At 31.8% G+C, this 27,838-nt stretch overlaps 4 protein-coding genes across 4 annotated transcripts; 2 read left to right on the top strand and 2 right to left on the bottom strand.

The window, feature by feature from the left end:
• LOC104763372 lies at positions 11,242 to 11,589 on the bottom strand. Its single transcript, XM_010486753.1, has one exon. The coding sequence runs from the start codon at positions 11,548 to 11,550 to the stop codon at positions 11,242 to 11,244; it is 309 nt and encodes a 102-aa protein (XP_010485055.1). The 5' UTR covers positions 11,551 to 11,589.
• Positions 12,301 to 12,746, bottom strand: LOC104763373. The gene has a single exon (XM_010486754.2). The coding sequence runs from the start codon at positions 12,663 to 12,665 to the stop codon at positions 12,342 to 12,344; it is 324 nt and encodes a 107-aa protein (XP_010485056.1). The 5' UTR covers positions 12,666 to 12,746; the 3' UTR covers positions 12,301 to 12,341.
• On the top strand, positions 20,937 to 23,035 carry LOC104761147 (4-substituted benzoates-glutamate ligase GH3.12-like). Its single transcript, XM_010484181.2, has 4 exons — positions 20,937 to 21,223; positions 21,330 to 21,431; positions 21,527 to 22,308; positions 22,405 to 23,035. The coding sequence occupies exons 1-4, from the start codon at positions 20,937 to 20,939 to the stop codon at positions 22,956 to 22,958; spliced, it is 1,725 nt and encodes a 574-aa protein (XP_010482483.1). The 3' UTR covers positions 22,959 to 23,035.
• On the top strand, positions 24,432 to 27,753 carry LOC104761148 (monocopper oxidase-like protein SKS2). Its single transcript, XM_010484182.2, has 9 exons — positions 24,432 to 24,719; positions 25,103 to 25,212; positions 25,326 to 25,596; positions 25,682 to 25,817; positions 26,010 to 26,376; positions 26,464 to 26,832; positions 26,924 to 27,002; positions 27,107 to 27,306; positions 27,402 to 27,753. The coding sequence occupies exons 1-9, from the start codon at positions 24,573 to 24,575 to the stop codon at positions 27,505 to 27,507; spliced, it is 1,785 nt and encodes a 594-aa protein (XP_010482484.1). The 5' UTR covers positions 24,432 to 24,572; the 3' UTR covers positions 27,508 to 27,753.

Below are 27,838 nucleotides of genomic sequence, written 5' to 3' on the forward strand. Positions count from 1 at the left end.
ACTTGTGTTGACACAATCACTGTGTTGTACGTCGGCAACATCGTCTTTAAAGGTTAGAGCATCATCGTCCTCAACTGCTTTGATATCGAATTTTGGAGCTGCATAATACACCATATAAGTCAAATCTTTGCTTTTCTCATCGTAGATATCGTAGACGGGTTTATCAGCAGCGTCATTGCCTTGAAAGCAAAAAAAAATTTGTAATCCACCACACGTGTTCGTAGTCCTTTCGAATTTTGTAAACGATTATGCACCAAACTATAGTAATGACGAGGTAAAAAGTGTGCGTATAAATTCTGCTTAAGTTTATCCCAAGATTTAATGGGACTTTTCCCAGCCTGCTTGCGTGTTATCTTCACTTGTTGCCACTATGATTCGGCTTGTCCCACTTGTTGCCACTATGAAACCAATTGATCATCTGAAACGTTTTGAAACTCCAAAAAAAATTCAACATCCATAAGCCAATTTAGTAATAAATCACTATATAATTCACCATAAAATTCGGGAATATCCAACTTAAAATCCATCATAAGGAAATCAAACCAACAGAAACGTGATGAATCTGATACCAACCGATAGAGAGCGTGATATGTCTATATTTTTCCTCTGCTTAACATGTATTTGTCATGCATTTAGCTAGGATAACTAGTTGTTTTGCATCATTTTCTAGCTTTTTTTGTACACTTTGCATATTTAGGTAGTTCTTGCATCATCTTTGCATACATCGTGCATTTCAGAGTATTTCAGGTATCTAGGAGATGTCAGAAACGCATCGTTCGAGCCACATCATTCAAGCCAGCCTCCCTGCGACCACTCGACCCCGTTCGAGCCAGTATGCCACTCGACCAACCACGCCAGACATCCCACTTCTTCCACCTCTTTGATCGAGTCGAGTGAAGATTTTACTTTGGGATTCAGCTTTTGACGTCTTCATCAAAGTTGTAGGGAATTGAGTCATCTTTCTAGTTCCGTTTATTTCAAGCCAATCAGAGGTGTGCTTCAATAGTTATCATTGTTTTAGTGGATGCGTATACACCCAGCTTGAGCCAACACCACATCCGTTCGAGCCGACCTTCGAGCCACCGTTCGAGTCACTTTTCGCGCGCATCACTCGACTTCACTTGAGCCACCTGGGTCGAGCCACAATGAGATTGCATTCCACTCGACACCCACAGAATCAATCACACATGTCAGGAAGAAAGATGCTTGGTCTCACACGCTTCAGGAGATTCCCAAACCGACTCCTTACCTTGTAGATTTAAGTTTTAGGGCTTTACATGTTTTAACTATAAATACATTTTGTTACGTCTTTGCCCAAAACATCCTTTTTCTCGTTTTGTTATTTTCCTTAAGGTTTACCGAGCACCTAAAACGTTTTGAGACTTGGTAATCCGACATCTTTGAGTTGATTCAGTTTTTGCATTTGATTTCTGCTACAAAGTTGTTCATCCCATTTTTATCTATCTAATGATGCTTGATTCAATATTTTCTGAGTTTGTATTGTTGATGATGATTTCTAGATCCGAGTAATGTGATAGTTCTTGAGGATGGGATAGATTAGGTTGAGGATCTTAGTGTGTAGGGTGTTTAAGTTATATATGTATGATTCCTTTCTGGACTAGAGTAAGAAACACTAGTTTCTCTCTGATCAATTGGAACTAGGTTCGAGACATTTTCACACCCAAAAGGTGTTTGATGAAATGTCTGACCAACTAGTGCCAAAGACTTACATTCCTAGCCTAAGAGATTAGTTGTCTAGGGTGATTGTTGACGTAAATAAACTGATTAGCTAGGTTTAGAAGTGTTTGAGTCTGAGTAGCTTCTGACAAGAGATTGAATTAGCTAATTTGTGATGTTCATTGTCTATGGATAGCTTGCTTGTGGCATGTTAAACACTCTGTAGACTGAGAGACTCCACCAACATCAATTACCCCCATCCTTAGGACTTCTATCTTTCTGTTTTTTATTGCATTCCTGAGACTGTTTCGGTTCTTGCTGTTTAGTTCACGCCTAGATTCGTTTCTATTTTTACTCATTTTTACTTCTTGTCGTGCATTCTCGTTTCTAGTTCTGTAGCTCATTTACATTTTGCATTCTGGTCAGTTTAGGATTGTTAGATATAAAACCAGTCTTTGAATTGGCTTGACTTGTGATTTCTTGATTGCATCTTGAGTGATAGCAAAGTTCCCAACTGGATTGACACCTTAAGTATTACAGCTACATAAGGTTAATTGAACCTGCTAGGATAGACACACAAATCATAGTATCAGAGCGGAAGCTTAATTAACGGACGAGAACACTAGATATTCAAGAGAACTCGGATTCACAAACGAATCTTGCCTATAACGTCGTAACTTGACAAAGACGCAATAAAGATAAGGTTGAGATCAGAAACAATATCGATGTGGTTTTGCAAGTTCTCCTTCCAGAGCTTGAATACAAGTTCTTAGGGTTGAGAATCCTGATCTCTAGGACTTAGACAAAGCTTTCCTTTTTTTTTTTGGGCAAACAGTTGTTTCTATTCAATCAGACAGAAGCAATACAAAGAGAGGGATAAAAAATCCCAAAGTTTATAAGGTAACATACAAAAGCTTTCCCCAAAGCCATAAGCATGAGCAAAGATAGAGAAAACATCAAGCAAGGATCCAAGATAGCTATGAAACAAGTGCTATGGAGCAGTTGGAGACATGCGGAATTAAGGTTGCAGGAATGGACATCATCAATGAGCTCGAGAGATGACAAGTTGGTCACAGTCAAAAGACATTGTGCCCTTGATATGGTAGGTAGAGCCAAAGAGCTCGCCTGAGTGAAAAGCAGTAGCCGAATCAAGGCCATGGCAAGGAGTTGGGGGACAAAGGCCCGGATGGTGGTGGAGGTAATGATATTGGGTTGCTTGAGGCAGTGGTCTTTGAAGCATTTGGCCGAAATTTTCGAGGGGTGATTGTTGGTAGAGAAAACTCTAAAACCATAATCACAACCTCGGTAATGTGTCATCAGAACTGCGGTGCCATGAGACTTCAAGAGCTTAGGCGAAGTAAAGTTAACCATTGGAGCTAAAACCAGGGTTCATAAGCAGCATGTGTAACGTCATATCATAATAGGTGGATCCGCTCTGCCATGAAAATGGTGATCAAGAATTCCGCACAAGTTATGAAGCCGATAAGATAATGACAGATAGAAACCATGCCTGAGCTTCGAGCGAGAGGTTGATTGTAGGGTTTTGTACACAGTAGAGCTTACCAATGAAGTGATTAGCAGGTGCAAAGAATAAGTGTAAAACCGTGACAAATCAGGTGGATCCTCTCTGCCATGGAGATGGTGATCAAGAATTCCACACAAAGATTGTGATAGTCAATACACGGACCAGGAAGCAACATACCTGAGCTTTAGGATATATGGTGGGTGATGGTGGTTAACAACACTTTGATACAACCAGTTTCGGGATTCACCCGACAATGTCATAAGCTGAGCAAATACCAAAGTTCTAACATACCCTTTGTACATCCAAGACAGCCTATCTAAATGGGTTCTCTGATGCAGTCTTCGAACACCAAGTATAGCCAAAAAGTATAGAAAAAGTCGATAGGATAACATAGGGTTAGATAGAAAGAACCTGGGCTTTTGGAACTTGGGCAAATCCCTCTGTAAAGCTAACATGCCGATCTTCGCTTTGATGGTCATCCACAGAAGAAGTGCTGTGAAAGACCGGGAGAGATGATACGCACAACGGGTGACCATGGAGATTGAAAGAATTTTCTTCGTCTCCGGTGAAAGCAGATATAGAGCTGTCAAGCTCAGGGGATGGCAAGTGGTCAAGACGGTAGTCCAATAGCGGAGAGAAATCAATTTTCTGGAGGGTTCCTCACCAACCGTCGTCTCCGTCTCTGCCTGCCAAGGCTCGGGTGACATTGGGGAAGAGAAATCTGCAGAGGTGATTGCCATTCCGGATCGATGTTTAACAAGACAAGGGGACTTGATTTCTGTCGGCAGTGAGACTGAATCAGGGATATGGAGAGAGGAGGTTCGCAGAATCCTCCGTCTTCTGTAAACGTTTTGTAGCAATCCTTTGTCTGGATCTGGTTGATTGAGGAAGGGTTGCGTCGATTGCAAAACGAGAAACAAAAAGAGAAAAAATGATTGAAAAAAGGAATTAAGCCAAATACCGAACTAGCGCAAACATCATGTTGTGTATATTCTTGTTAGAAAACAATATATATGAAGAAAGTTTGACTATAAAGGCCCTGTTCGTTATGTGGTGTCGCTGCGACTCCTTCCAAGCGATCAAAATTTAAACGTCGATATGGCCAAATAAATGGTGATAAATGAAAAAACTGTTGCTGCGATTATTTTTACGAAGGTTGCCGGTGTGTTCATGTGTCGCCAGAAAAAACAGCGACAGCTAAAATGATTACTGCGACTCTTTTTCATATAAGTGATGACTTTTTTAATAGAAACAGAGACTCATGTCTGGGTTTTAAACACCGACACGTTAACTTTTTAATCGCCAAAAGTGGTCGCGGCGACTATGTAAACGAACAGACCCAAAAACTAATTTGGCAAGTTCATATATCTCATTTGAGGGTATGTTTGAAAAGAGTATAGAATAAGAGTATTTTTGCAAATACCTTTATATTACATCTTGAAAATAATTATAAAATGATTTTTTTAACTATTAATTTAGCTTCACAAATAAAAATTAACTAATTATAAGAATGAGTACATTAGAGATATAGAAAAATATTAGGATATTGAATTGAATATGTTTTTAATTATGAAAAACCATTAATGATTTAATATATTTTTTTTAAAGAAAAAAAATTTAGAATACGAAAAAATGTATTCTAAAAAAATGTATTCTAATTTTTTTTTTCTTTTTAAAAAAATTATATTAAATCATTAATGATTTTTCATAATTAAAAACATATTCATCCTAATATTATTTTTCTAATGAAAGTAGTTGAATTTGATTTTATTGATTTTGTAGTATTTAATAATCTGATTATCAAAGATTTATATATATATATAGATATATCTTGAAAATAATTATTAATGATTTTTATTTAATCATTAATTTAGCTTCAAAAATAAAACTAACTAATTATAATAATGAATACATTAAAGATATATTGAATTGAATATGTTTCTTAATCATGAAAAACCAAAAATGTTTATATATAATATTTATTATTTTGATTTTTAATTGAAAAAAAAAAGTTGATACATTTTTTTTGGTCAACGTCGGAGTCAACGTCGGTCTTCGCCGGAATCAGTCAACCGGTGTACCGGATTGTATGTTTATGGTGTTGACCATATAATGTCATATAGTTCATACATGTGACCATGCAATACATATACTTCGTGTAGTTGAAGATACAATAGTATACTTGGTATGTGTGACCATGTTTTCTTGTATACTTCATGTAGGTAACCATCTTTTTTTCCAATACGAACAGTTAGATCAAATCCATAAAGTATATATCACCTTCATTTTTAATTTTATTTTAATAATAAAAGAACATCTCAATTTTAATTAATATGAAATCATTCATAATTAGATATTTAAAAAACATTAATCTATAATATTAATTGGGAAGCACACTTAGACATTAAAAAAAATAAACAAAACAGAATTCCATATAATGCCCCTATTATAAACGGTGTATCCAAACAGATTTAAAAACATAATAACCCGTTTACAAAACAAAAGATGCAGATCTTATGTTGGGTCTGATTTTGATCCGTTCGGATCTTGATTAAGACACGCTGATCAGAATAATGACATGTGTTGCTTTCCATTTGCTATCACATTATAGAAACTAAAAACAATAATAAATTCTATATATTCGATTAGAATTATAAGATACCATAAAAATTGTGCTGAATATTAACACAATATATTCGATTACCATTTTTACATTTATACAGAAGATAACCGTAAGGTACAATAATAGTGAAATCCCGAAGCTTGCTGAATATTAACTAATATGATATTAGCATTTAAATTGACAGTAAATAAAATATCAAAACTTGACATAGCTACTACAATTCAACTTATAATTTGAACTTGAATTTTTTAATCCAAGTCGTGATTAACGCGATTCGAATTTGATTTTTTTCTCCAGATCTTTCTAACAAACAAAATCTATATATGAACCTTAAAATCTGTAAAAACAGAAAATCTAATCTATTGCCTAATTCGGCGTTACCAACATTTATTGCTAAATTTTTTGTTTGCCCACTGATCCTCCTTATAAATAAGTACTATTCTTTTCATTCTTGATTCACAAACCAAACCACCTATTACTTCAATAAAAAAAAATTCTTAAGTATCTTATCCCAAAATGTTATTTAATCTTACTCTATTTAATTTCTGTTTTTTTTTGTTATATGAAATTTCACGTTTTATGTTGTGAGTGTACTAGACATTTGATGTGTTGTGAAGATAATCTTAAAAAGAGAAGTAAACCAATTGTAAGTCTATATGAATACAATATAGATGAGCTATTCTTATATTTTTGTTTTTAAATCCATGTTTTGAAGTGCAGATAATTAGCAGTCTCAAATATTTTCTCTTAAGCATTTGTTTCTTTGATTAATGTTTCAAAAGCTCTGACCACAAAACTAACACGGATTATTGTTTGTGTGCTTCCGTCTCTTACGTATGAGACGGTAGACTTTCCTTCTCTAACCTATGAGACGGTAGGTATAAAAGTGAGGCGCGTAGAATGGTAGACATACAATTGAGGTGTTTTGACAAAAAAAAAAACAATTGAGGTGTATAAAAGTGAAGATCTTGCATACATGCTATGCACACATACATTGTCAAATCCAGAGAGACTAATGAAAGTCTTAGCAAATAAGACTATATGTTTTTCAAATTTTCGATGTAATTTTAGGAAAACTACAATCACATAACTTCTCTTTTTATTTGTCTTTGTAGGAGACAAAGATCCATGCTTGTGTGAAAAAGAACAAACATCTGTTTCAAGAGGCCAATAACAGAAGTGAATCCTTAGAAAACTTTGGTCTAATGCACTTATCCTTATAATGTAATGTTCATAAATTTTTCATGAGCTAAAGAACTCTCATATGTTATCTTACTATAATTACCTTTTGTTTTTCTAAACATACTTGATTTTTTAAACATGTTTTTGTAGAAGAATATAACAGCAGACCTTGATATAATTGTTGCTTCCATCCATTTTACTGAAATCGTTTTGCAATATTTCATTTATTGCTTGTCCACTGTTGAAAACTTTCAGAAATGCTTATCAATTTAATTATAATCATCAAATCTCTAAAAATGCATATGAAATTTACACTGATAAAATTTTTAAGCAAACTTACCAACCATATTATGAAAATTGCATAACTACTGTCTCATAGGTTAGAGAAAAAAAGTCTAACGTCTCATACATAAGAGAAGGAAGCAAACAAACAATAATAATACACACTTTTTTTTGTTTTCAATATTACACATTTAACGAATCAATGTCGAAAAAGATCTAAAGAAAACATTGAGGGTTGCCAAGGTAAAAAACAAATCAATGTTGACGAAGACCGGAAGAATGAGTACATGTGTGTACATTGGATTAAACCCTAAACCAGACGAGACTAAACCAGTAGGATACCAATGGAGTAAGTGGCTAAACTTTTGCATTTACAGTTCTATGTTTTTCTTTCGATAAAACCATTTAAAATTAATAACAAAAAAATCATCATCTTTCTTTATAGAAAACATGTTTAAAAAAAAAATTATCTATCATAAAAATGTTTTTCAAAAAGTTACATAAAAGTAAATAGTTAAAAAAATAAAGAAAGAAATGACAATATAGATGAACCAGATACAAAATAACAAAAATAAAGAAGTCAAGTAATTTTGTAATATTTTATTATATTGTATGACACACTATGAATTATATTGTGTTTCCTATGTATGGGACTTTGGGAATTTTTGGTTCTGTCTTTTCCCGTTTTCAATCAGAAATACAAAATTTATCTCATACTTGCAACGTCCCATATTGGGAATGTATTCTGTTATGGGACGAGAATTTGAGAATATGTATAGTACAAAATCGGATTGAACGGGAAGGGATTATGACCGCCCCTAAGTATTTGTATTGTCTTAAACGGGTTTTAATCAGTTGTATCAGTTTTATACTCAATCAACTGTATCGGTTTCACGAGTTCAATAAAAATCTAACCAACTATTACTCCGGTTCAGTTTGATACCGATTCAATCGCTAGATCATTCTATTTTAATGTACAGGTAAAACCTATATTATTTTTAATATTCAAACGTTAATTAAATGAAACCAAACCAAAAATCAAACTAAATACTCAATTTGTATGAGATTGAGTTAAATACTATATCAAAAAAGTTTATTTACAAAATATAATTCGGCACGAACGTGCGATCCGCATCTAGTCGTTCTAAAATGCATACTCATTGAGGGAAAATTAATTAGTTTCATCATTCTCAGTTTTGGTAACTAAAATTAAATACAAGTACGTTGGGAGCTTTAGAAGAATTGTTCTTTTTTTTTTTGGTCGGATTAGAAGAATTGTTCTAAAATGCATACTCATTGAGGGAAAATTAATTAGTTTCATCATTCTCAGTTTTGGTAACTAAAATTAAATACAAGTACGTTGGGAGCTTTAGAAGAATATGTATTTTACTTCTTGTTTTAACCATCCTTTGCATACTTTAGAAGAATTACGATATAAATACAAACATCGCACCCATTTAGATTGCTGCACTAAATTATACTTAGAATGCAACAACAGTTTTTTTTTTTTTTTGAATAATGCAACAACAGTTTTTAAATACAAAAGTACTAGATTAAGACCCGTGCTATAGCACGGGTTGAAATTTCTTTTATTTATATTGTAGTTTTATATAAAATATAATTTATGTGATTATTTTAAAAAGTTGTTGTGAATAAAAATTGAGTTCCGGGTTAAAAATGATTGTTTTTAAAAGTTGTTGTGAATAATATTATTTTTTGAGATTTTGTTGTCTGTTTAATTAAATATTCTGTGGAGCTTTTATTTTATTTTTTTGGAATATCCTTTTCTAAGAGAATCTGAAATCAAGATTTAACTAATGGTTACAACCCATATAACCTATAACCTATCAAACAATATTTCTTTTATTTATATTGCAGTTTTTATATAAAATATAATTTATGTGATTGTTTTCAAAAAGTTGTTGTGAATAAAAATTGAGACCCGAGTTAAAAGTGATTATTTTAAAAGTTGTTGTGAATAATATTAAGTTTTGAGATTTTGTTGCCTATATATGGTTAATTAAATATTCTTTAGAGATTTTATTTTATTTTTTTGGAATATCCTAAAGAGAATCTGAAATCGAGATTTAACTAATAGTTACAACCCATATAACCTATAACATATCAAATAATCAAATAATTAATCTTATAACCTATATTATATAGTCTACACAAAATGTTGTGTACTTCTGTTTTATTATATAGGGATGTAAATTACAGATTTCTTACTATGATTTCCTTGGTCTTGTATTGGACTATTCAGATTTGTCCAGTCTTTAAAGTGCAATCTCTCGCATATAGTCTGAAATCAACCAATAATCAATTGAGGAAACAGAACAAGAAAAAAATATTAGGATATTTCTGATAATCATTCTCTAAATTATTCATCCAAACTGCATAATTATTCAAATAGGCGGCGACCTTTCTGCTATATGGCTCCATGTTTGTAATTAGATTAAGTGAGCAACCTCGTAAAGTATTTCCTTTCCTCGTAAATTATTCCCGTTTATTTTACTCAGGAGTCTATTGTCACCTTCTATACTTCCTGTTTTCTTGTCAATTAGTAGTGTATTACCTCAGTGTTTTGATTTCTTATTTGTTTCACTGTTTTGATATCGATCAAGCTTCCGATCATTATATACAGACTAAGCTGAAATAGCCTGGTGTAATCAAAGTACAAGACCTGAGCTATTCATTCTCATCGCTGGAGACTGGGGTTATATTTAGTATCTCGTTGCTATTAATAACGCCATCAGTTCCGTTAATTTTAGTATTGTACATCTCGAAGATGGACACAAATCTTAATTAATATATACTTTCCTTGATACTATCACATAATTGATACAAATTGACTGTGAATATCCTTAAATGTGTAAATGGGTCAAACAATAGATAACTTAACCGAAGGTCATTCACCTGATCTGGCCGTAAACGTGAAATTGAATACAACAACATTACGTATGGAACCGGAGATATGGATGATGGGGTTTGTATTGTGGAAGAGATATGATGTCATTTGTGTGTGTGATTTACTTTAGTCGAATGAACACTACATTTATAAGATAAACACAATTCGTTTTTTTTAATGTCAAACAAGAACAATACAATTTGACCAATAAACATTTACTTTTGTTCGATTTAAATTTGTGTCCGATATACCAATATTTATATTTGTTAAGAATTGATACTGGATATTTCAAAAATATATGATCGATTCATCTTTTGTATGGTTTATATATGAAACATTTTATTATATAAACTTTAGTTTTCAAAGTTAGTAATTCATAAATCGCAACACGTGTCAAATATCGATAATATTTTGACATGTGTGAAAAGAAATTTTATTTAATAATTATAGAAATATTAAAAAATCCTCAAAATAAAAAAAAATAAAAATTAATATTTTTGAAAGTATATAAAGCCAAAAGTAATCTATTATTTCACTAATTCTAATAGGAAAGTTATCTATTAAATTACTAATTTCAATAGGAAAATATGTGCAATTAATAAGGAAAATATTTGCAATTTAATTACAATTATTTTTTATTATAATCATATAGTAAAAATAAATTTGTATATAAAAATGATTAAAGTATGAAAATATTTAATGTGTTAAAATTAATGATTAACATAATGTAAGAAAAATAAGATAATCAAAATAAGAAATTAATGTAATTTTCTTAAGTTTTTCAATCGGTGAATGATTTGAGAACATATTGAATATTATGTTATTATATAAAAATGGGTTTTCATAGTTAGTAACTCATGCACTCACCTTTTACAAAGAATAATCTAACCGAAGAAATTAACTAGATGAACATGAGACGTTAAACGAAGTAAAGGACCAAGAAACATCCAGTGAGACAAATTCAATGAGATAAAAGTAAGAACTTTAAAGATTAAACGTGATTCATATTATTAAATGGTTTGCAAGATGGATAAAATGATAAAACTAATGGCGTAATAATCCAGAATATTTGTAAATACAAACGCTTTTGAAAATATTAGTAGGGTAAGCTTTGCCAGGAACGACTTCAAAGTAGCAAGTATCAGGAAGTGTTCTCACTGCGTCGCAACATTCTCTAGATATCCATCGTGAATCTCCATCTGCGACTAATCTCACCGCATAGATACATCCTGGCACGTTATCTATCGCTGTTGTGAAACATAGGTTCGTATTTCGGGCTTCCGATTGTCGGAAACTCAATGGTGATATTAGGGCCAACAAGAAAAACACCACTATGGTTTGTTGCTGTTTCATTTTGGAGAAGTTCTATTTTTATTTTTTTTCTTACAGTGGGTTTGTGGGTTTGGATTGTGTAGAGATAATGAGATATTGTTTCGTATTTAAGAAGAAGAGAATTTTATGCTAGTAAGGAATGTTTTTTTATTCATGTAATTTGATTGAAAAGAATCGGAAAGTTATCGATTTTTGTTTGACCCATATACACATTTTAGGATATTCACAGTAAAATTATGATTTGTGTCCATCTTTGAGATGTAAAATATCAAAATTAACCGATTAACAGAAGGTCATTCACCTCTGGCCGTAAACGTGAAGTTGAATACAACAACATTACGTATGTAACGGGAGATATGGATGATGAGGTTTGTATTGTTGAAGAGAGATGATGTAGTTTGTGTGTTTGATTTACTTAAGTCGAATGAACAGTACATTTATAAGATAAACACAAGTACTTTTTCTTTTTTTGGTCAAACAAGAACAGTGCATTTATAAGCTAAACACAATTGTACTTTGACCGATAAATATTTATTTTTGTTGGATTCAAATTTGTGTCCAGTATACCATTATTTATATTTGTTAAGAATTGATACTGGTATTTCAAAGATATATGATTTTCACGATCTATTTTTTGTATGGTTTATATGAAACATGATACCAAGTCAAAACATATGAACTAATTCGTGAATTTCTGTTAATTAAACAAGTGTCGATGTTCGGAATTGGTAAAACTAATAATTTAATTGTAATCACTTCGCTTCATCTCTTGTTTATTATCATTTATTATTGAAAGATACACCAAACATAAATCATGAACTAGGTTGTGCAGCTGCAGGGACCGCAAAATCACAAATTTCTCTGAAGCTAGTCATTGGTAAAATTACGTCACCCTTGACTTTCAGTAAACAAGTAGGAGGAAGTGTTGCGAATACTGCTCTGCAACACTCAACTGATAACCATCTAATGTCTCTGTCTAATACCGCTATCTTCAACGCATCGTAACATCCCGGCACTTTGTATATCCTGTCTGTCATGCAATAAACTTCTGGTGGATGTGATTCCGATGGTCGGATGATAGATGCCAAAAATAGGACTACCAAGAAGATCAACACTTTGGTTTGTTTTAGTTTCATGTTTTTCACAAGTTTCAAAAAGAATTGGTTTTGTGGGTTCAAATTGTATGGAGTTGAAATCTTTGTTTTGATGAATAAACAGAAAAGAGTTTTGCATTGTTTTAAAGAATTGGTTTTGTGGGTTCCATGTTTTGGTGTATTTACTTGTAGAAAAAAAAAGACTTATGAAGAAAGTTTGACTATAAAAATTAATTTGGCAAGTTCATATATCTGTTTACCCCTATACATTTATGCATATTAGAAGATTCATGGTCAATCAATTTCTACTGTGTAGGGAAATTCATTGAATATGAAGAATTAAAATAAAATCCATATAGTGCATATCACCTCCAAATTTTTTATTTTATTTTAATAAAAATCATCTCAATATTAAATAGTAAGAAATCATTCACAATTATATTAAAAAAAATCACTAATTTTTCTAAAATGCATACTATTTAAGGGAAAACTAATTAGTTTCATCATTTTCAGTTTTGGTAACTATATTTAAATACAAGATTACATTGGGAGCTATACTGAATGAAAAATATGTATTTTACTTCTTTTGATGATCCTTTGCATATTTTACTTTGACACAAGAACACACAAGATTAGTAGAAACTAGAAAGTCATCATAAGCATATATGTCAAGTAAATGATACTTGATATAGAAAGATTATGAGCAGTGTTCAAGAAAGCGTTAGACGGTAAGTGGGCGGTGACTCAACGCCTAATCAGAAAAAGCGGTTATGAGTGAAACATCTATACAGTATTTAAAATATCTAAAATTATTTTATTTACATGCTTTTGCTTGGTTTATATATGAAACATGTTATAGCAATTAGGAAGTCCAAACATATGATTTAATTCATTAAATTATGTTAATTAAATAAATGTTACCGTATATTTAATTTTCAGCTGAATATTGGCAAAAATTACAATGTAATTAGATTTTTTTGCATATTCTATAAATTGATATAGTGTATTTTTATCAAATTATAAATTAAAACATATTCCCGACAAAAGAGGAATATTTACATCTAAGATAATAAGCCTTTTAAAATGAAAGGAACAAGATGAACAAGAGACGCCAAACAAAGCAAATGACAATTGTATCATGATATTTTAAGTTCATAGGTCCAATTAATATCTTGACCAAAAAAAAATCTTATGTTTTATTGGTTTTAATTTTAAATCATTTTCATATCAATTTTTATTATTTTAGTATTTTTATTTTATTAGTATATCATAGATTTCATAGCTATTTTTTTTAAAAAAATAGATGTCATAGCATAATTTAAAATTTTAAAATATACTAGGTTTTCACCCGCGGTACACTGCGGGATTAAATTATAAATTATTATATTTAAAATAATAATTTTTGATTTATCTAGTTTTCAAATTCCCAATTAATTAACTTTTTCAAAATTAATTTATAATTTTGTTTAAATGTATTTTCTTCTTCTTATGTTTTATACAATTTATAACCTAATTACATCAATTTTGTTAATAGATAGAATATAAAATTTTAGATTTGTTTTGTTTTATAGAATTAAACAGAGGTATATGCCTATATGGTATTTTAGTGTATATTATTGTTTTGGAATATTAATAATGTGTTATAGCATGTGTAATATTTTGTAGTTCATATACTAAATAATCTATAAGTTAATTTTCTAAACTATCATTACAAATCTATAGTATATGAAATAAACTAATAGTTCTATAGTCAAATCTGACATGCTAGGCGGTCACGCAACAAGTTCAAAGATTTTTAATCCACAAAAACTTATCATACGAAATCCATTAAAGTAAAAATAGTATGTGAGGCTAAAAATCACTTTTTATCAAATCAAATTTTCAAATTTTTATCAAGTAAAATAATTTTTACAACTAAATATTTTATTAAAATTTATATCTTATTTGATACATGAGAGTTCAAATAAAAATTAGGAAATAACTAAAAGACTCATTAGTATTTTCATGATTTTGGTATTTTATATATAATAATTATATCTAGATAACCTGATAATTTCAGATTTTCACCAATATATCACATTAATATATACATACATACTATAACTCCACTTTTTCTTTGGCGAGATAGACACGACATAACTCCACTTTAAAGAGGCTTTGAGATGTCAAAATAACTTAAATGCCACATCTTTTGTGATTACATCTTAGGTTTCCTGATAATAAAGTCACAAACACACACAAAAAAATTCCAAAACACAAACAAAAGAAAAATTGTTAGAAATTGTAACATCTGCGAACCAAATTGTGGGTTTTGTGGATGGGTGTCGATCAACACCAACAATTTCTGGTTTGACCTGATTGATTTAAATCGTCGAATTCGAGCAGTTTGGTTGAAGTGGAATCCCAAACCAGGGTATTTATGTGAGAAGACCTGACGGTTTCGGTAAAGCCACTTTTACCTGTTCCAGAGAGAAAATAGAGAGAAAAGAGAGAAGAGAGTGTGTTATTAGGAGACCTTGGAGATTCTAGGCTTATTTGGTGAGATCTGTTTCTGTGGAGTGGAGATCTGGTGCTAGAAACGAAGGAGAAGCCTTCCAAGATGTTGGATTCGTTGTTGTGGGTCAGAAAATTCCTGCAAAGAGGTGAGTGCATGACTATGACTGATCTAAGCCTGAAAATCCTTTGTTTTGCTTGATTTATGGCTGTTTCTGGTGTTTTCTTGGTTGGGTTGTGGTTTCCTTGAGTTTCCAGGACCTTTGGGTGAGTTTCGGACGGTTTTGAGGTTTTGGGAAGCGGTTCTTCGACTTTTGGCTTCAAGCAGAACGTGTCTGCGTAGTCGGTGTCGATCCACACTGAGGGTAGTGTCGGTCGACACCATTCTTTTCAGTAGCGGCTGATACTTGTTTTCCTGCTTTGTTTGTGTTTGAGTGATGTTTGTTAAACATTGGTTTTTCAGTTGCTTGTGTGTATAGTCCACTAGATAGGAGGATTGCCTCATTAAGTATTTGTGATAATACTTACGCATCTTAATTGTTGTTTGTAGTGTGCAGGTATGTGGCGTGGAATCATGGCGATGAGTGAGAGGATGATCTAGGGTCTCGGTTATGTGTTGTTGGTCTTGGTTATATTTATTAATGTTGGAATCTGGTTTAGTAGCATGCTAGGTTGTTGGTTAGAATGGTTAGGAATGTTCCTGTTGTTGGTATGTTTCCGCTGTGCATATTGGTTGTATGATGGTTTGTGGTTTTGACTGGTTTAGTTAAGTATTATGGGATGATTAATTCTGATATATATATATATATATATAAACGGGTCAGGTTGTTTCAGAAATAGAACTATTTTGAAATTGAGCACTTTATTACTATCGACATTAACACAACAATATTGTCAATCAATAATCAACATACGAAGAATAGAAAAATCTATTAAAAAAATATGCATTGAAGATCTATAACAGAGAAAGAAGCGTAAAATCAGATTTTGTCATGTTATCGTTCTAGTACAATGTGTTCTTTTTTTTTTTTTACTAATGGGATATAGCGGATCAAAAGGATTAGGAGGATTAGTTTTAAATACGTAATAAAAATAAATTTCTGAGCAAGCAATTATTTTTATATTTTATTTATCATTGCCTTGAATATATCAAATTGAATGGCAATTATTTCAAAATCATACAGTTAGTTTTTTTTGAATAATTTTTTAAATTCAGAATTTATGTAGAACAATTACACCGAAATTAATGGGATTTGTTCCTATAACAGTAAACCGAATTGATGTAAAACATTTAGTTTCTATAAATAAAATTCGAATATAGATAGAGTTAATTTATTTTTTAAATTAACTATTTAATGCTAATGACATCCTTATAAATAGGTTCCAACTCTAGGGTTTATCTGCTAAATGTATATATAAATAAAATCATGAGAGATACATTGAAAAATGGCATCTTACATTAAAATTTGGTAAATTTGTAATCATTTATGAATCATAAATTAATTGTTTATTTAGCAATCCCTAGTTTAATAATACTATCTGTTTCATAAAGTTTCATGTTTAAGGTTATGCACACATATTAAAAACAAAATAATTCTTATGCCATTACTTAATACTGCTATTTGTCTTAGTAATTATTATAATAACTCTATTTAATAGTATAACCGATGTTTAGCTCCATTTTTCAAGGACTTCGACGGTTTCTTACATGGAAAACTCAAAACTGCGCATTAACCAAGTCTATTAACATGTGGTATGTGAGTTGGAATAGCGTGCATTTGTTCAACCGTGCGCTTTACGTAAAGGTAGGTCATAGGTGCATGGGAACTTGATCGATTAGTTAAGTTTAAATAGTTAAACTAAGACTCGTACGATTTACTCGATCACACACATTTCGTTTTTGGCAACCAATCTCAGACACATTTATCAGTGAAGATTCGTACTTAAGTTTTACACTCATGCGCGCACATTTATATTTTTGTTACACACATGAAGCATTTTGTGGTAGGTATAGCCAGGCCCGGCTCAATATTTTATATGGGTATAGCTTACCGTATTTTCTGATTGTTTCACATGTTTCCCTAAGATCGAACTACAGTATAGTATACTCTAGTCAAACAAATAGAAATGTTTTTCCCCACTTGAGAGACTTTTTGTTGTACTTGAATAATTTTTATAAACATGGAGAATGCATGATTCACAAGCTACGTACCCACTCGTACAAATCAGTAACTCCGTTTTGTTTCAGATGTTTATAAACTTAATAATATCACAGGGAAACATGCATGTTTTGTTTGATCCGATGACAAAAATCAAACAAATCATTAAAAACTTAATAATATCATATTAAAACAGACGACAACATCCTAGAAAGTAGGAAAATCTTATACGCATTCATAATTTTATTGATGATGAATTAATCAGAAAAAGCTTTTTGAAATTTATGATTAGAGTAAATAATTAATGACCATACGATATAAAAAAAACAAAGAAACTTCATGTTTGGTGACGGTAATTTGGTATTGGTGACGGTAGTAAGGTTATTGTTGATATCAATAATTAGTTTAAACATTTATTTGTTATCATGGGTTAAAAAAACTTCCTTTTTTTGTTGTTGTCTCTTGGGTCTAATTTATGTGGACACAAATTGAATGTCTCGAAAATTTACATGAGTTTTTGCTATAAAGCCTTCACACAATTCGCCCATGTAAGTTATTATTTTTAACTATAAAATCTGGAAATTGAGAATGTGATGTATATATATTACTAGAAAGTAACTCACGCGATGTGTGGTTTATGTATGCATTATTAACTTGAAACATAAAATGAAGTTTCTATTCAATTATATATGAAATGTACGAATGTAATTGTTAATATATGTCTTAAAAAATAATATTCATAATACTACGGTTCAACTACAATTAAAGTACATATTACTAAATATTTTTGATTATAATATATTGTTGAAATTATTTAAACAGTATGTTACTCTAGTAATAAGACCATTACTTATAGCAAAGTCAACTATATATGATATTTCCGTTAAATAGTTAAGATAAATTATATTTTTCTATATTGTTTTCTTTTTGGAAAAAAAAACTGAGAAGTAGTCTAGAAAGAAAAATGTAAGATCTTACTTAATTCTTTTGATAGATAATTTTATGTTATCCTATATATTAATTTTATTGTCATCATCTAAAAGTAATAGTTAACAAAAAAATATTTTTATATATGATAAGTCAATTTTAAACTAATTTATTAAAACGATATCACAAAACAAATATCTTATACTATAAGTTTAACCAGTTTTTATAAAAAATCGTGAAAATAAAAGTGTGTGAAATTTAATATATTATTTTATTTTCCATATATTGTCTCTATTTCTAATCATTTTAATATAATTAACAATAAATTAATTTTTTGAAATTATTATTTTCTGTTATATCATAGGGTGATAAAGCAATTATGTTATGATACCATTATGTTTTTTTAGTACATATGTATTAAAGACAATCAAACTGTAACTTATAAATTACTATTAAATACAAATTTGAGTTGTGTCTTTAATACAATATATATGATTATTGAATATAATGTGAGTTTTTTATATATTAGAAAATCTTTTATATTTTTAAATTAGTCTATCATAAATTAATTTGGTTTCAGTTTTTACTTTGAAATGTATGAAACCATTTTATAGTAATAGGACAATTAATTACAACAAAGTTAATTAAATTTTGTATGTTCGTTAAATAATTAAGAAAAAATAATATATTTATAGTTTGGTTTTTTAGGAAAAAAAAACTGATAAGTATTCTAAGAAAAAAAAAGGTGTAAGACCTTACTTTGATAGATAAATTATGTTGTCTTATATATTAATTTTATTTTCATATATAAAAGTAATAGTTAATAGCAAATAATTTTATAATATTATAAGTCAATTTTAAAATAATTTATTGAAACGATATCACAAAACAAATATCTTATACTCTAAGTATAACTAATTATTTCTAAAATTCATGAAAATAAAAGTGTCCTAAATTTAATATAAATAAGTTTTTTTCACAATATAAATATGTTTTATTTCTAGAAATTGTCTCTATTTCTAATTATTTTAAAATAAATAGTATAATTAATAATAAATTAATTTTGAAACTATTGTTTTCTGTTATTTTATGGGGGAGATAAAACAATTATGTTATGATATCATTTTTTTTAGTACATATGTTTTAAAAACAGTCAAACTGTAACTTATAGAATACTATTAAATACAAATTTGAGTTGTGTCTTTAATACATTATATATGATTATTGAAGATAATGTGATATATGTATATATATATATATTAGAAACTCTTCTATATTTTTAAATTAGTCTATCATAAATTAATTTGGTTTCAGTTTTTACTTTAAAAGTATGAAACCATTTTCTATTTTTATTTGGTTTCAATTTGTTTATATTTTTTAGTTGTGCTGATCAGTATTTTTTTTCTATAGTGTATGATTTCATTATTAAATATATTAAATGCTAAAACTAAAAAATGGAAGGAATATATTTTTCTAATAATGTTGAAAAAAAAAATAAACTTTACAACAATTATCTTTTTTTAATAAACTATACACCACATAAAATACAAATTAAATAAAGTTAAATAAAAAATAGAATGTTAAATTTAAAATTAATGAAAATGACATGTGTCACAAAAGTAGAGTGTCAAATGTCACATTTTGTTAGGCAAAGTTAGAAAAAACCTTCTTTTATTATATAAGACTAGGTTAGATTCGCGCTACGCCGCGGGATACTTTTTATAATTATTTTAGATATATTAAATTATTGAAAAAATATAATTGTGCTTGAATTCTAAAAAAAAAGAATAGACCACAAATTGAACTGAAATCAAAACCAGTGATGCATAAAATAGAGCTGATGCGAACCTCGACAATGTCGTATTGTGATAAAGGCAGAAAATTGCACCGTTGTACTTACTCGATCCCCGAGTTAAAATCCATACCACTGTTTTAGGACCAGCTTCACAAAACCATACTACGAGCTAGAAGAAATTGTAACCTAAATTCATCATGAAACAACAAAAACAATCAATTTCAACACAATATAAACATTCAGTTTTAACCAAATAGTAACCTAAATTTAACTGAAAATTGAAACCAGTGATTTATCAAAGTGAGCTGAGACGAACCACTACGAAGCTGTAAGTGGTAATCCATCATCGTTGGTAATGATGGTGGAGAAAAAGAAGCAATCCACCACAACCGATCGACCAACGATGGGGCTAACATCAATGTCAGATCTGCTCAGATTCGTAGAGAGAGCCATGGGATGAACAGCAAAGTCGCGAATCGGAAAAAAATACTTTTATTCCTTCGACGGGAAATCTAGTCACCAAATATTGTGCTTAGTTGTATTAATTGTCTTAATTTGATTGAGTATTCATTTTAATTGATGTGTCATTCTCTGTTTCAATACAAAAGTTGAGGTGTCATGCTCTGATGAAAAACAAAGAAGTTTTATTGTATTGATATGTATTCTTAGTACGAGTGTCTCGTATATAGTAGACATATATATGGCCATTGTTATAACTTATATATATGTTGAACTTGAAAGACGTAAATTGTTTTATTTTATACTATTGGAAACAAAACGAAAAGAAAAACAAATTACTAAGAAATAGATAAATAATAGTCATGAACTCCTGGATATAAAGTAGCAATATGTCGATGTCTATGGTATGACCCCATTATTTCTATTTAAAGAGCCAAGAGTTCAAATCTTGTCTTCAGGTGAACTAAAAGACAGCCAAATATGAGTTTATGCTCTGATTTCATTGAGGGATTAGACGAGAAGATTTTGGAGGACTTGACGTCCAATGTGAAGCAAATACAAAACAATGTATTGGAGGAGATACTCACTTTTAATGCTAACACCGAGTATCTTCGACGTTTTCTCCATGGGAGCTATGATAAAGAGCTTTTCAAGACGAACGTTCCCGTGGTGTCCTACGAGGATGTGAAGCCTTTTATCGACCGTGTCGCGAATGGAGAGTCCTCTGATATTATTTCTGGCAAACCCATCAAAGGATTCCTTCTAAGGTTCATAATTTATATTTCTTGGCTTTTATATTATCAGTGGTTGTTATTTGATCAATGTGAGTACTGATGTTTGATACTCAAGACTCTAATGGTTTTTTTGATGTAGTTCCGGAACGTCCGGAGTAACACGGAAGATGTTTCCTCGTAACAACAAGTACTTGGAAAACCTCAAATTCATCTATTATTACCGCTCGCTCGTTATAAGCAAGTAATAATAATAGCACAATTGTGTTTTAAAAAATATAAACATTTTATTATATATTTGTAAAATCAATGATGGAAGTCTCTCTTTTGGTTTCATAGGCATATAGATGGTCTTGAGCATGGAAAGGGGATGGTGTTTAACTTTTGTACACCAGAGAAGACAACTCCTTCTGGTTTGCTATCAGCAGCTGCGACAACAAGCTTCTTCAAGAGTGATTATTTCAAGAACCGATCACCATGTTGGAATTGGTCATTCACTAGCCCTGACGAAGTCATATTGTGTCCAGACACCAATCAGACTTTGTACTGTCATCTTCTATGTGGCATTGTTCAAAGAAACGAGGTTGTGAAGGTTGGTGCCGCCTTTGTTTCTGTTTTGATCCGAGCAATCGTTTTTCTTGAGAAGTTTTGGAAAGAAATTTGCACTAATATCCGTTCTGGTCATCTTAGCGAGTGGATCACTGATATTAGTTGTAGGGAATGTGTTTCAAAGATTCTTGGAGAACCTAATCCTAAATTGGCTGATCTCATAGAAAACGAGTGCATCAAGAAATCATGGGAAGGTATAATCCCAAGACTTTGGCCTAAAACCAAATTCATTGAAAGCATTGCAACTGGTCAAATGGCTCAACACATCCCAACAGTAGAGTTTTACTCTAACAAGCTGCCATTGATTTCGTCGAGTTACGTATCTTCAGAAACTATGTTTGGGATTAATATGAATCCTCTTTGCAAACCTGAAGATGTGTCATACACATTTCTGCCCAACTTTTCATATTTTGAGTTCCTACTTGTTGACGCGGGTGACAAAGTCGAAATTGTTGATCTTGTGGATGTCAAGTTAGGGTGCTTTTACGAGCCTTTGGTCACAAATCATTCCGGTGAGTTAATAAACCTTTTCTTGACCAAAATTGTGTGTGTATATATATATATTATGTTTACTAATCGATTAATATTTTTGTTTTTGTTTTTGCTAGGCCTACACAGATATAAGATGGGTGATATTCTACAGGTGACTGGATTTTACAATAGTGCACCTCAGTTTAGATTTGTGCGTAGAGGAAATCTGACTCTAAGTGTTAATATGGAGACAACGACAGATGAAGACCTTTTAAATGGGGTGACACATGCAAAAATTGTTCTTGAATCATCAAATTTGATGCTAATGGACTTCACAAGCTATGCGGATATTTCTACTAGTCCAGGTCACTATGTTCTTTACTGGGAACTCAAAGCCAAATACAACAACAACGACGACATTGCTGAACTTGATAACAAGGTTTTAGCAGAATGTTGTTATGTGGTGGAAGAATCACTGAACAGTTATTATAGAGACTATAGGAGTAGAGAAGGATCAATTGGAGCTCTCGAGATAAGGGTGGTGCAACAAGGATCTTTTGATGCTGTCATGGAGTTTTTCATCAACCAAGGCGCTTCTTCGACTCAGTACAAGACACCCATTTGCATCAAATCTTCCGAGGCCTTGGGGATTTTAGAGAAAAGGGTTCATGCTCGGTTCTTTACTCAGTAGTCCCTGCCTTAATTTGAATCTCTCGTCATAATCATCTTTATGTCATTTGTATGCATATTAAAATAAAAGCTCGTGGACAAACATTACGGGACGAGGCAAAACTTGTACCCTTCACTTATATGTTTCGCTTTTCTTTTTTTGTATTGAACTTTTTCTAAGTGTGTCTTTTATGCGTACACGAATTTGGTTTTGCAGTTGCTTACAAAGTTACTAGAGTGGCTGAGTCCACTTTTTTTTCCTCTGTCACTTTTACTTTTAGGGAAAAAAAAATTTGGCAGAGATTGTCCCCATTATAGATACTAGGCCCAACCCAACGGCGACGTAGGGAAAATGTGGTACGTTTTTAGAAATTAGAAAGATCAGATAAAATGTAACGAAAGAACAAAGAAACAAAAACAAAATGGAATAATTTGAAAACTTGATTTTCATGTATTTTCTCAATCTGTATCATTTTGTGTAAATCCTTTTGTTGTAATTAATTATTTGACTTTAAAATATTACTACTAGTAGATTGAGACAAATATTTCTGTGATGTGTATTAATTTCAGGTTATTTTAGTAGTAATATAACTTAAGGAAAGTATTTTATTAAGAAATAAATTTCTTTAATCGTTAAAATCCCATATATATACGTTACAGCCTTTTTAGATATATACTACCATAAAAAAGTAGTCTTGGTTGGAAATTACAGAGCAAATATAAATTAGCATGTGGGATGTGGCCAACATTAATTAATTAATTAATAGGAAATTATTTTTCTGCATCGCTAAAATCATGAATATATTTTTCATTAAATTAGACTTTGGAAAAAAATATTAGTTGTTAGAATTTTTATTTTCTTTCCTTAATAACACTTTGCAATAATATTCTAAAACACAAAGTACATTAGAATATATATACACATACTATAAAATACACATATCTATCTACAGGAATATATGAGTTGGGTGTATCGTGACTTTTAGCATCGTAGGATCCTCTCACAATCCCAAAACGTATATATATATATTTTTTTTTTTTGTCAACAAACATTTACAAAAAGAAGAGTATCTCTAGATTAGAAATTTTGTATTAGTAAGTGCAATCTACAAACATTTATAACCCAAAATGTCGTAAAACACAATCATAGCACACAATTATTTTCTACCACAAAAACACTAACAAAAATCAAATCTTTTATGGAAGCTTCCTCAACTAATCACAATTTACCCATCGTTAATGGTAGGTAATCAATCGAAATTAGAAAGTGAAAAAAAAATAAACCGGTTAAATATCTATAATTTCACACACATTTGTTTAACCGTTTTACAAACCGGTTAATTCGGTAAACCAGTAAATTAATTAATACGCGTTTTAGTATCATCAACAAAAAAAAATAAAACTCGTTCTTTATATTGGTTTGTCACATTAATTATTAGTATTTTTGTTCTTCAATCTCTCTTTCTCTTTGTCAGAGCAGTTTCAAAAACCCACACACACACACTTTACACACTCTTCATCTTCCTCCTTTTTGCTTCTTCGTCTTCGATTTTTTTTTTTTTTTGGTTGCTCAGATAATTGTCGTTTCTGTAACCGAAGATCATCATCGACTGAAGAAACCTAGATTTTCTCACAAATGGCGGCTACTGATTTTGTCTCGCGGTTTTTGGTTTTCGTCTGCTTGGCTCTTCTCTTTGGCTTCTCTCTCGCTGGTGATCCTTACGTCTCTTACGATTTCACTCTGTCGTACATCACCGCTTCTCCTCTCGGTGTTCCTCAACAGGTCTCCTTTCGCCCTAAACCCTCTCTTTTTTTTTTTTTTTTTTTTTGCTTTTCCATGTGAAATTGAGGTTTAAGTTGACGTAATCAGATCATCTTAGGTGTTAAAATCTAGTTGATTTTGCTAAAAAATCATATCGTAGTTGTTTGCTCTGGAGATCTAAACATTACGGTTCGTTCGTTCGTCGGAGGTGGTTGGTTGGTTACTGGGGTTTTTTTTTTAAGCGAGTGATGATGATCTGCTTCTTCGTTTCATCACCTAATTTGATTTTGACGTTTAACTTGTTCTTTGATCTAAGAAGACGAACTGTTGTTATCTTTACATGTTGATTTGGGATTTGGAGTTTTGCAAATGATGTATCTGATTATATTGTTGTTCCTTTGTAGGTTATAGCCGTCAATGGGAAATTTCCAGGTCCTGTGATTAATGCGACTACGAACTACAATGTTGATGTTAACGTAATCAATCATTTGGATGAGCCTCTTTTACTCACTTGGTGATGATCCTTTTAAAACATTACTCTGTGGCACTTTTTTTTTTTCATTTGGATGAGCCTCTGCTTTATGTGTGATGATTCCTGACATTTTTTTTGAAATTTTTTTTGGGTAGGCCTGGTGTTCAGATGCGGCGTGACTCGTGGCAAGACGGTGTTCTTGGCACAAACTGTCCAATTCCTCCTAAATGGAACTTCACTTATGATTTTCAGTTGAAAGATCAGATTGGAAGTTATTTCTACTCTCCTTCACTTAACTTTCAGAGAGCTTCTGGTGGTTTTGGTGCTATCATAATCAACAACCGTGACCTTGTCCCTATCCCTTTCCCTAAGCCTGATGGAGAAATCATCTTCATTATTGGTGATTGGTATACTCAGAACCATACAGTAAGTGTGTAGTACTGGGTGTTTATTTTCTTGTTGATTATAAGTTTCAGTGTGTTTACATATGTGAAACTCTGTTTTGTTTTAGGCATTAAGGAGTCTACTTGACTCTGGTAAAGAACTTGGGATGCCGGATGGAGTTCTCATCAATGGGAAGGGTCCTTTCAAGTACAATAGCAGTGTCCCTGATGGAATTGAACATGAAACCATTAATGTTGATCCAGGTAACATTTTGAGAGTTGTATTGCAACTTTGCTTACATTCTGTTCCAGTTTGCTTCTTATTCGAATTTTGGTTGAGGAGTTTTGTGCAGTACTGGATCTCCAGTTTCAGCTCTTTGTTCTGTCATTGTATTGCAAATCAAAGTTGGCTTTTAGATTTATTCCCTCTTACTTCATTCGAGTTACATTTTTCAGGGAAAACATACAGGATCCGCGTTCACAATGTTGGTATCTCGACAAGCTTGAACTTCAGGATTCAGAACCACAAATTGCTTTTGATTGAAACTGAGGGTCGGTACACCTCCCAAATGAACTTCACAGATTTCGATGTTCACGTGGGACAGTCTTACTCTTTCTTGGTCACCATGGACCAAAACGCTACAAGCGACTACTACATTGTGGCGAGTGCTAGATTTGTTAATGAAACAGTGTGGCAAAGAGTCACAGGTGTTGGCATTCTCCATTATTCCAATTCCAAAGGACCTGCTTCTGGTCCTTTGCCAGTTCCAGCAACTGACGTTTATCACCCTTGGTCCGCAATGAACCAACCAAGAGCCATAAAGTATGTCTAGAAAACTCTTCAAGCAAGTGAATATTTGAATTGAGCCTGTAGCCATGTAAATGTAATCCTTATGCTTTTCATTTGCAGGCAAAACACATCTGCAGGTGGAGCTCGTCCAAATCCGCAAGGATCATTTCACTACGGACAGATAAATATAACAAGCACATACATCTTGAGGAGTTTGCCTCCAACAGAAATCAATGGGAAAGTTCGTGCAACGCTTAATGGTATTTCATTTGTCAATCCAAGCACCCCCATGAGGCTTGCAGACCACCATAAAGTGAAAGGAGATTATAAGTTAGATTTCCCAGACAGACCACTTGATGATAGGCATCCACGACTAGACAATTCTATCATCAACGCTACATACAAGGGCTTTATACAAGTTATCTTCCAGAACAATGACACCAAAATCCAGAGCTTTCATATGGACGGATATTCGTTTTACGTGGTTGGGTAAGTAAATCATGCCACTCCTGGGTACATATATTATATTTTCGATCAGTTTCACTGCTCTAACGTGGATTTTCAAAATTTGGTATTCCAGGATGGACTTTGGTATATGGTCAGAAGACAGGAAAGGTTCATATAACAACTGGGATGCAATATCACGAAGCACGGTTGAGGTTGTTTCTCATTTGCAATCTGTCTTTGTTCACCAACTGTACTTATTATAATATTGGTCAGCATATTTACCTAATTGGATTTTTTTTTCAAATGTTTGCTTCAGGTTTATCCAGGGGCATGGACTGCTGTACTTGTTTCCCTCGATAATGTCGGAGTTTGGAATATCCGAGTTGAGAATCTTGACAGATGGTATCTTGGCCAAGAAACATACATGCGAATTCTAAATCCCGAGGAGAACGGAAGTACGGAAATGGATCCGCCCCCAAATGTCCTGTACTGTGGTGCTCTTCAGAACTTGCAAAAGTAAGGATCAGAAACTTCACTCTCTCCTTCTGTAGTTTAACCTTCAGATTATGAAAAAAAAAACTAAGTAACTCTGCTTTGTTAATTTCTTGCAGGGAACAACATCACAGCTCTGCTGCAAAATCAATACCAAATGGACCGTTGAAACTAATTTTCAGCATGATGATTATATTTCTTGCCTCGTCTTGGTCTTTCTGCTGATTCCGTTGCATCATCTGCGAATCTACTCTTGTCTGGTATTCTGATTTCCCATTGGTTAGGGATGTAGATGGAGAATATATCCAACTGTTGAATTCGTTGTGTTTCTCTCATTTTATTGATTTTTAGGTACTCAGATGCGTTTGTGTCTAAGGCTTTGTTCTTCGTAGTTATATAGGTTATTTGGAGTTCAATCATGATCCTTGTTCAACTCTTTGCAACTGTATCTAAAGCTCTCTTTTGTGGATATTCTACATTAATATCTACCATTATCCTCGTGTCCTTAGTATCAGAGATAAGCAATATTAATTGGGACAATCATTAGGATCACATT

This window comes from Camelina sativa, chromosome 18 (genome assembly GCF_000633955.1).
Source record: "Camelina sativa cultivar DH55 chromosome 18, Cs, whole genome shotgun sequence".
NCBI classification, from domain to species: domain Eukaryota; kingdom Viridiplantae; phylum Streptophyta; class Magnoliopsida; order Brassicales; family Brassicaceae; genus Camelina; species Camelina sativa.

Excerpts from the sequence above, each read along its gene's own strand:
- LOC104763372 (XM_010486753.1), bottom strand. The coding sequence starts at position 11,550 with ATGAAACAGCAACAAACCATAGTGGTGTTTTTCTTGTTGGCCCTAATA.
- LOC104761147 (XM_010484181.2), top strand. The coding sequence starts at position 20,937 with ATGAGTTTATGCTCTGATTTCATTGAGGGATTAGACGAGAAGATTTTG. Across the intron at positions 21,224-21,329 it reads ATCAAAGGATTCCTTCTAAG|TTCCGGAACGTCCGGAGTAA; the intron begins GTTCATAATTTA and ends TTTTTGATGTAG. Across the intron at positions 22,309-22,404 it reads TTTGGTCACAAATCATTCCG|GCCTACACAGATATAAGATG; the intron begins GTGAGTTAATAA and ends TGTTTTTGCTAG.
- LOC104761148 (XM_010484182.2), top strand. The coding sequence starts at position 24,573 with ATGGCGGCTACTGATTTTGTCTCGCGGTTTTTGGTTTTCGTCTGCTTG. Across the intron at positions 25,213-25,325 it reads GAGCCTCTTTTACTCACTTG|GCCTGGTGTTCAGATGCGGC; the intron begins GTGATGATCCTT and ends TTTTTTGGGTAG. Across the intron at positions 26,833-26,923 it reads TATTCGTTTTACGTGGTTGG|GATGGACTTTGGTATATGGT; the intron begins GTAAGTAAATCA and ends TTGGTATTCCAG.
- LOC104763373 (XM_010486754.2), bottom strand. The coding sequence starts at position 12,665 with ATGAAACTAAAACAAACCAAAGTGTTGATCTTCTTGGTAGTCCTATTT.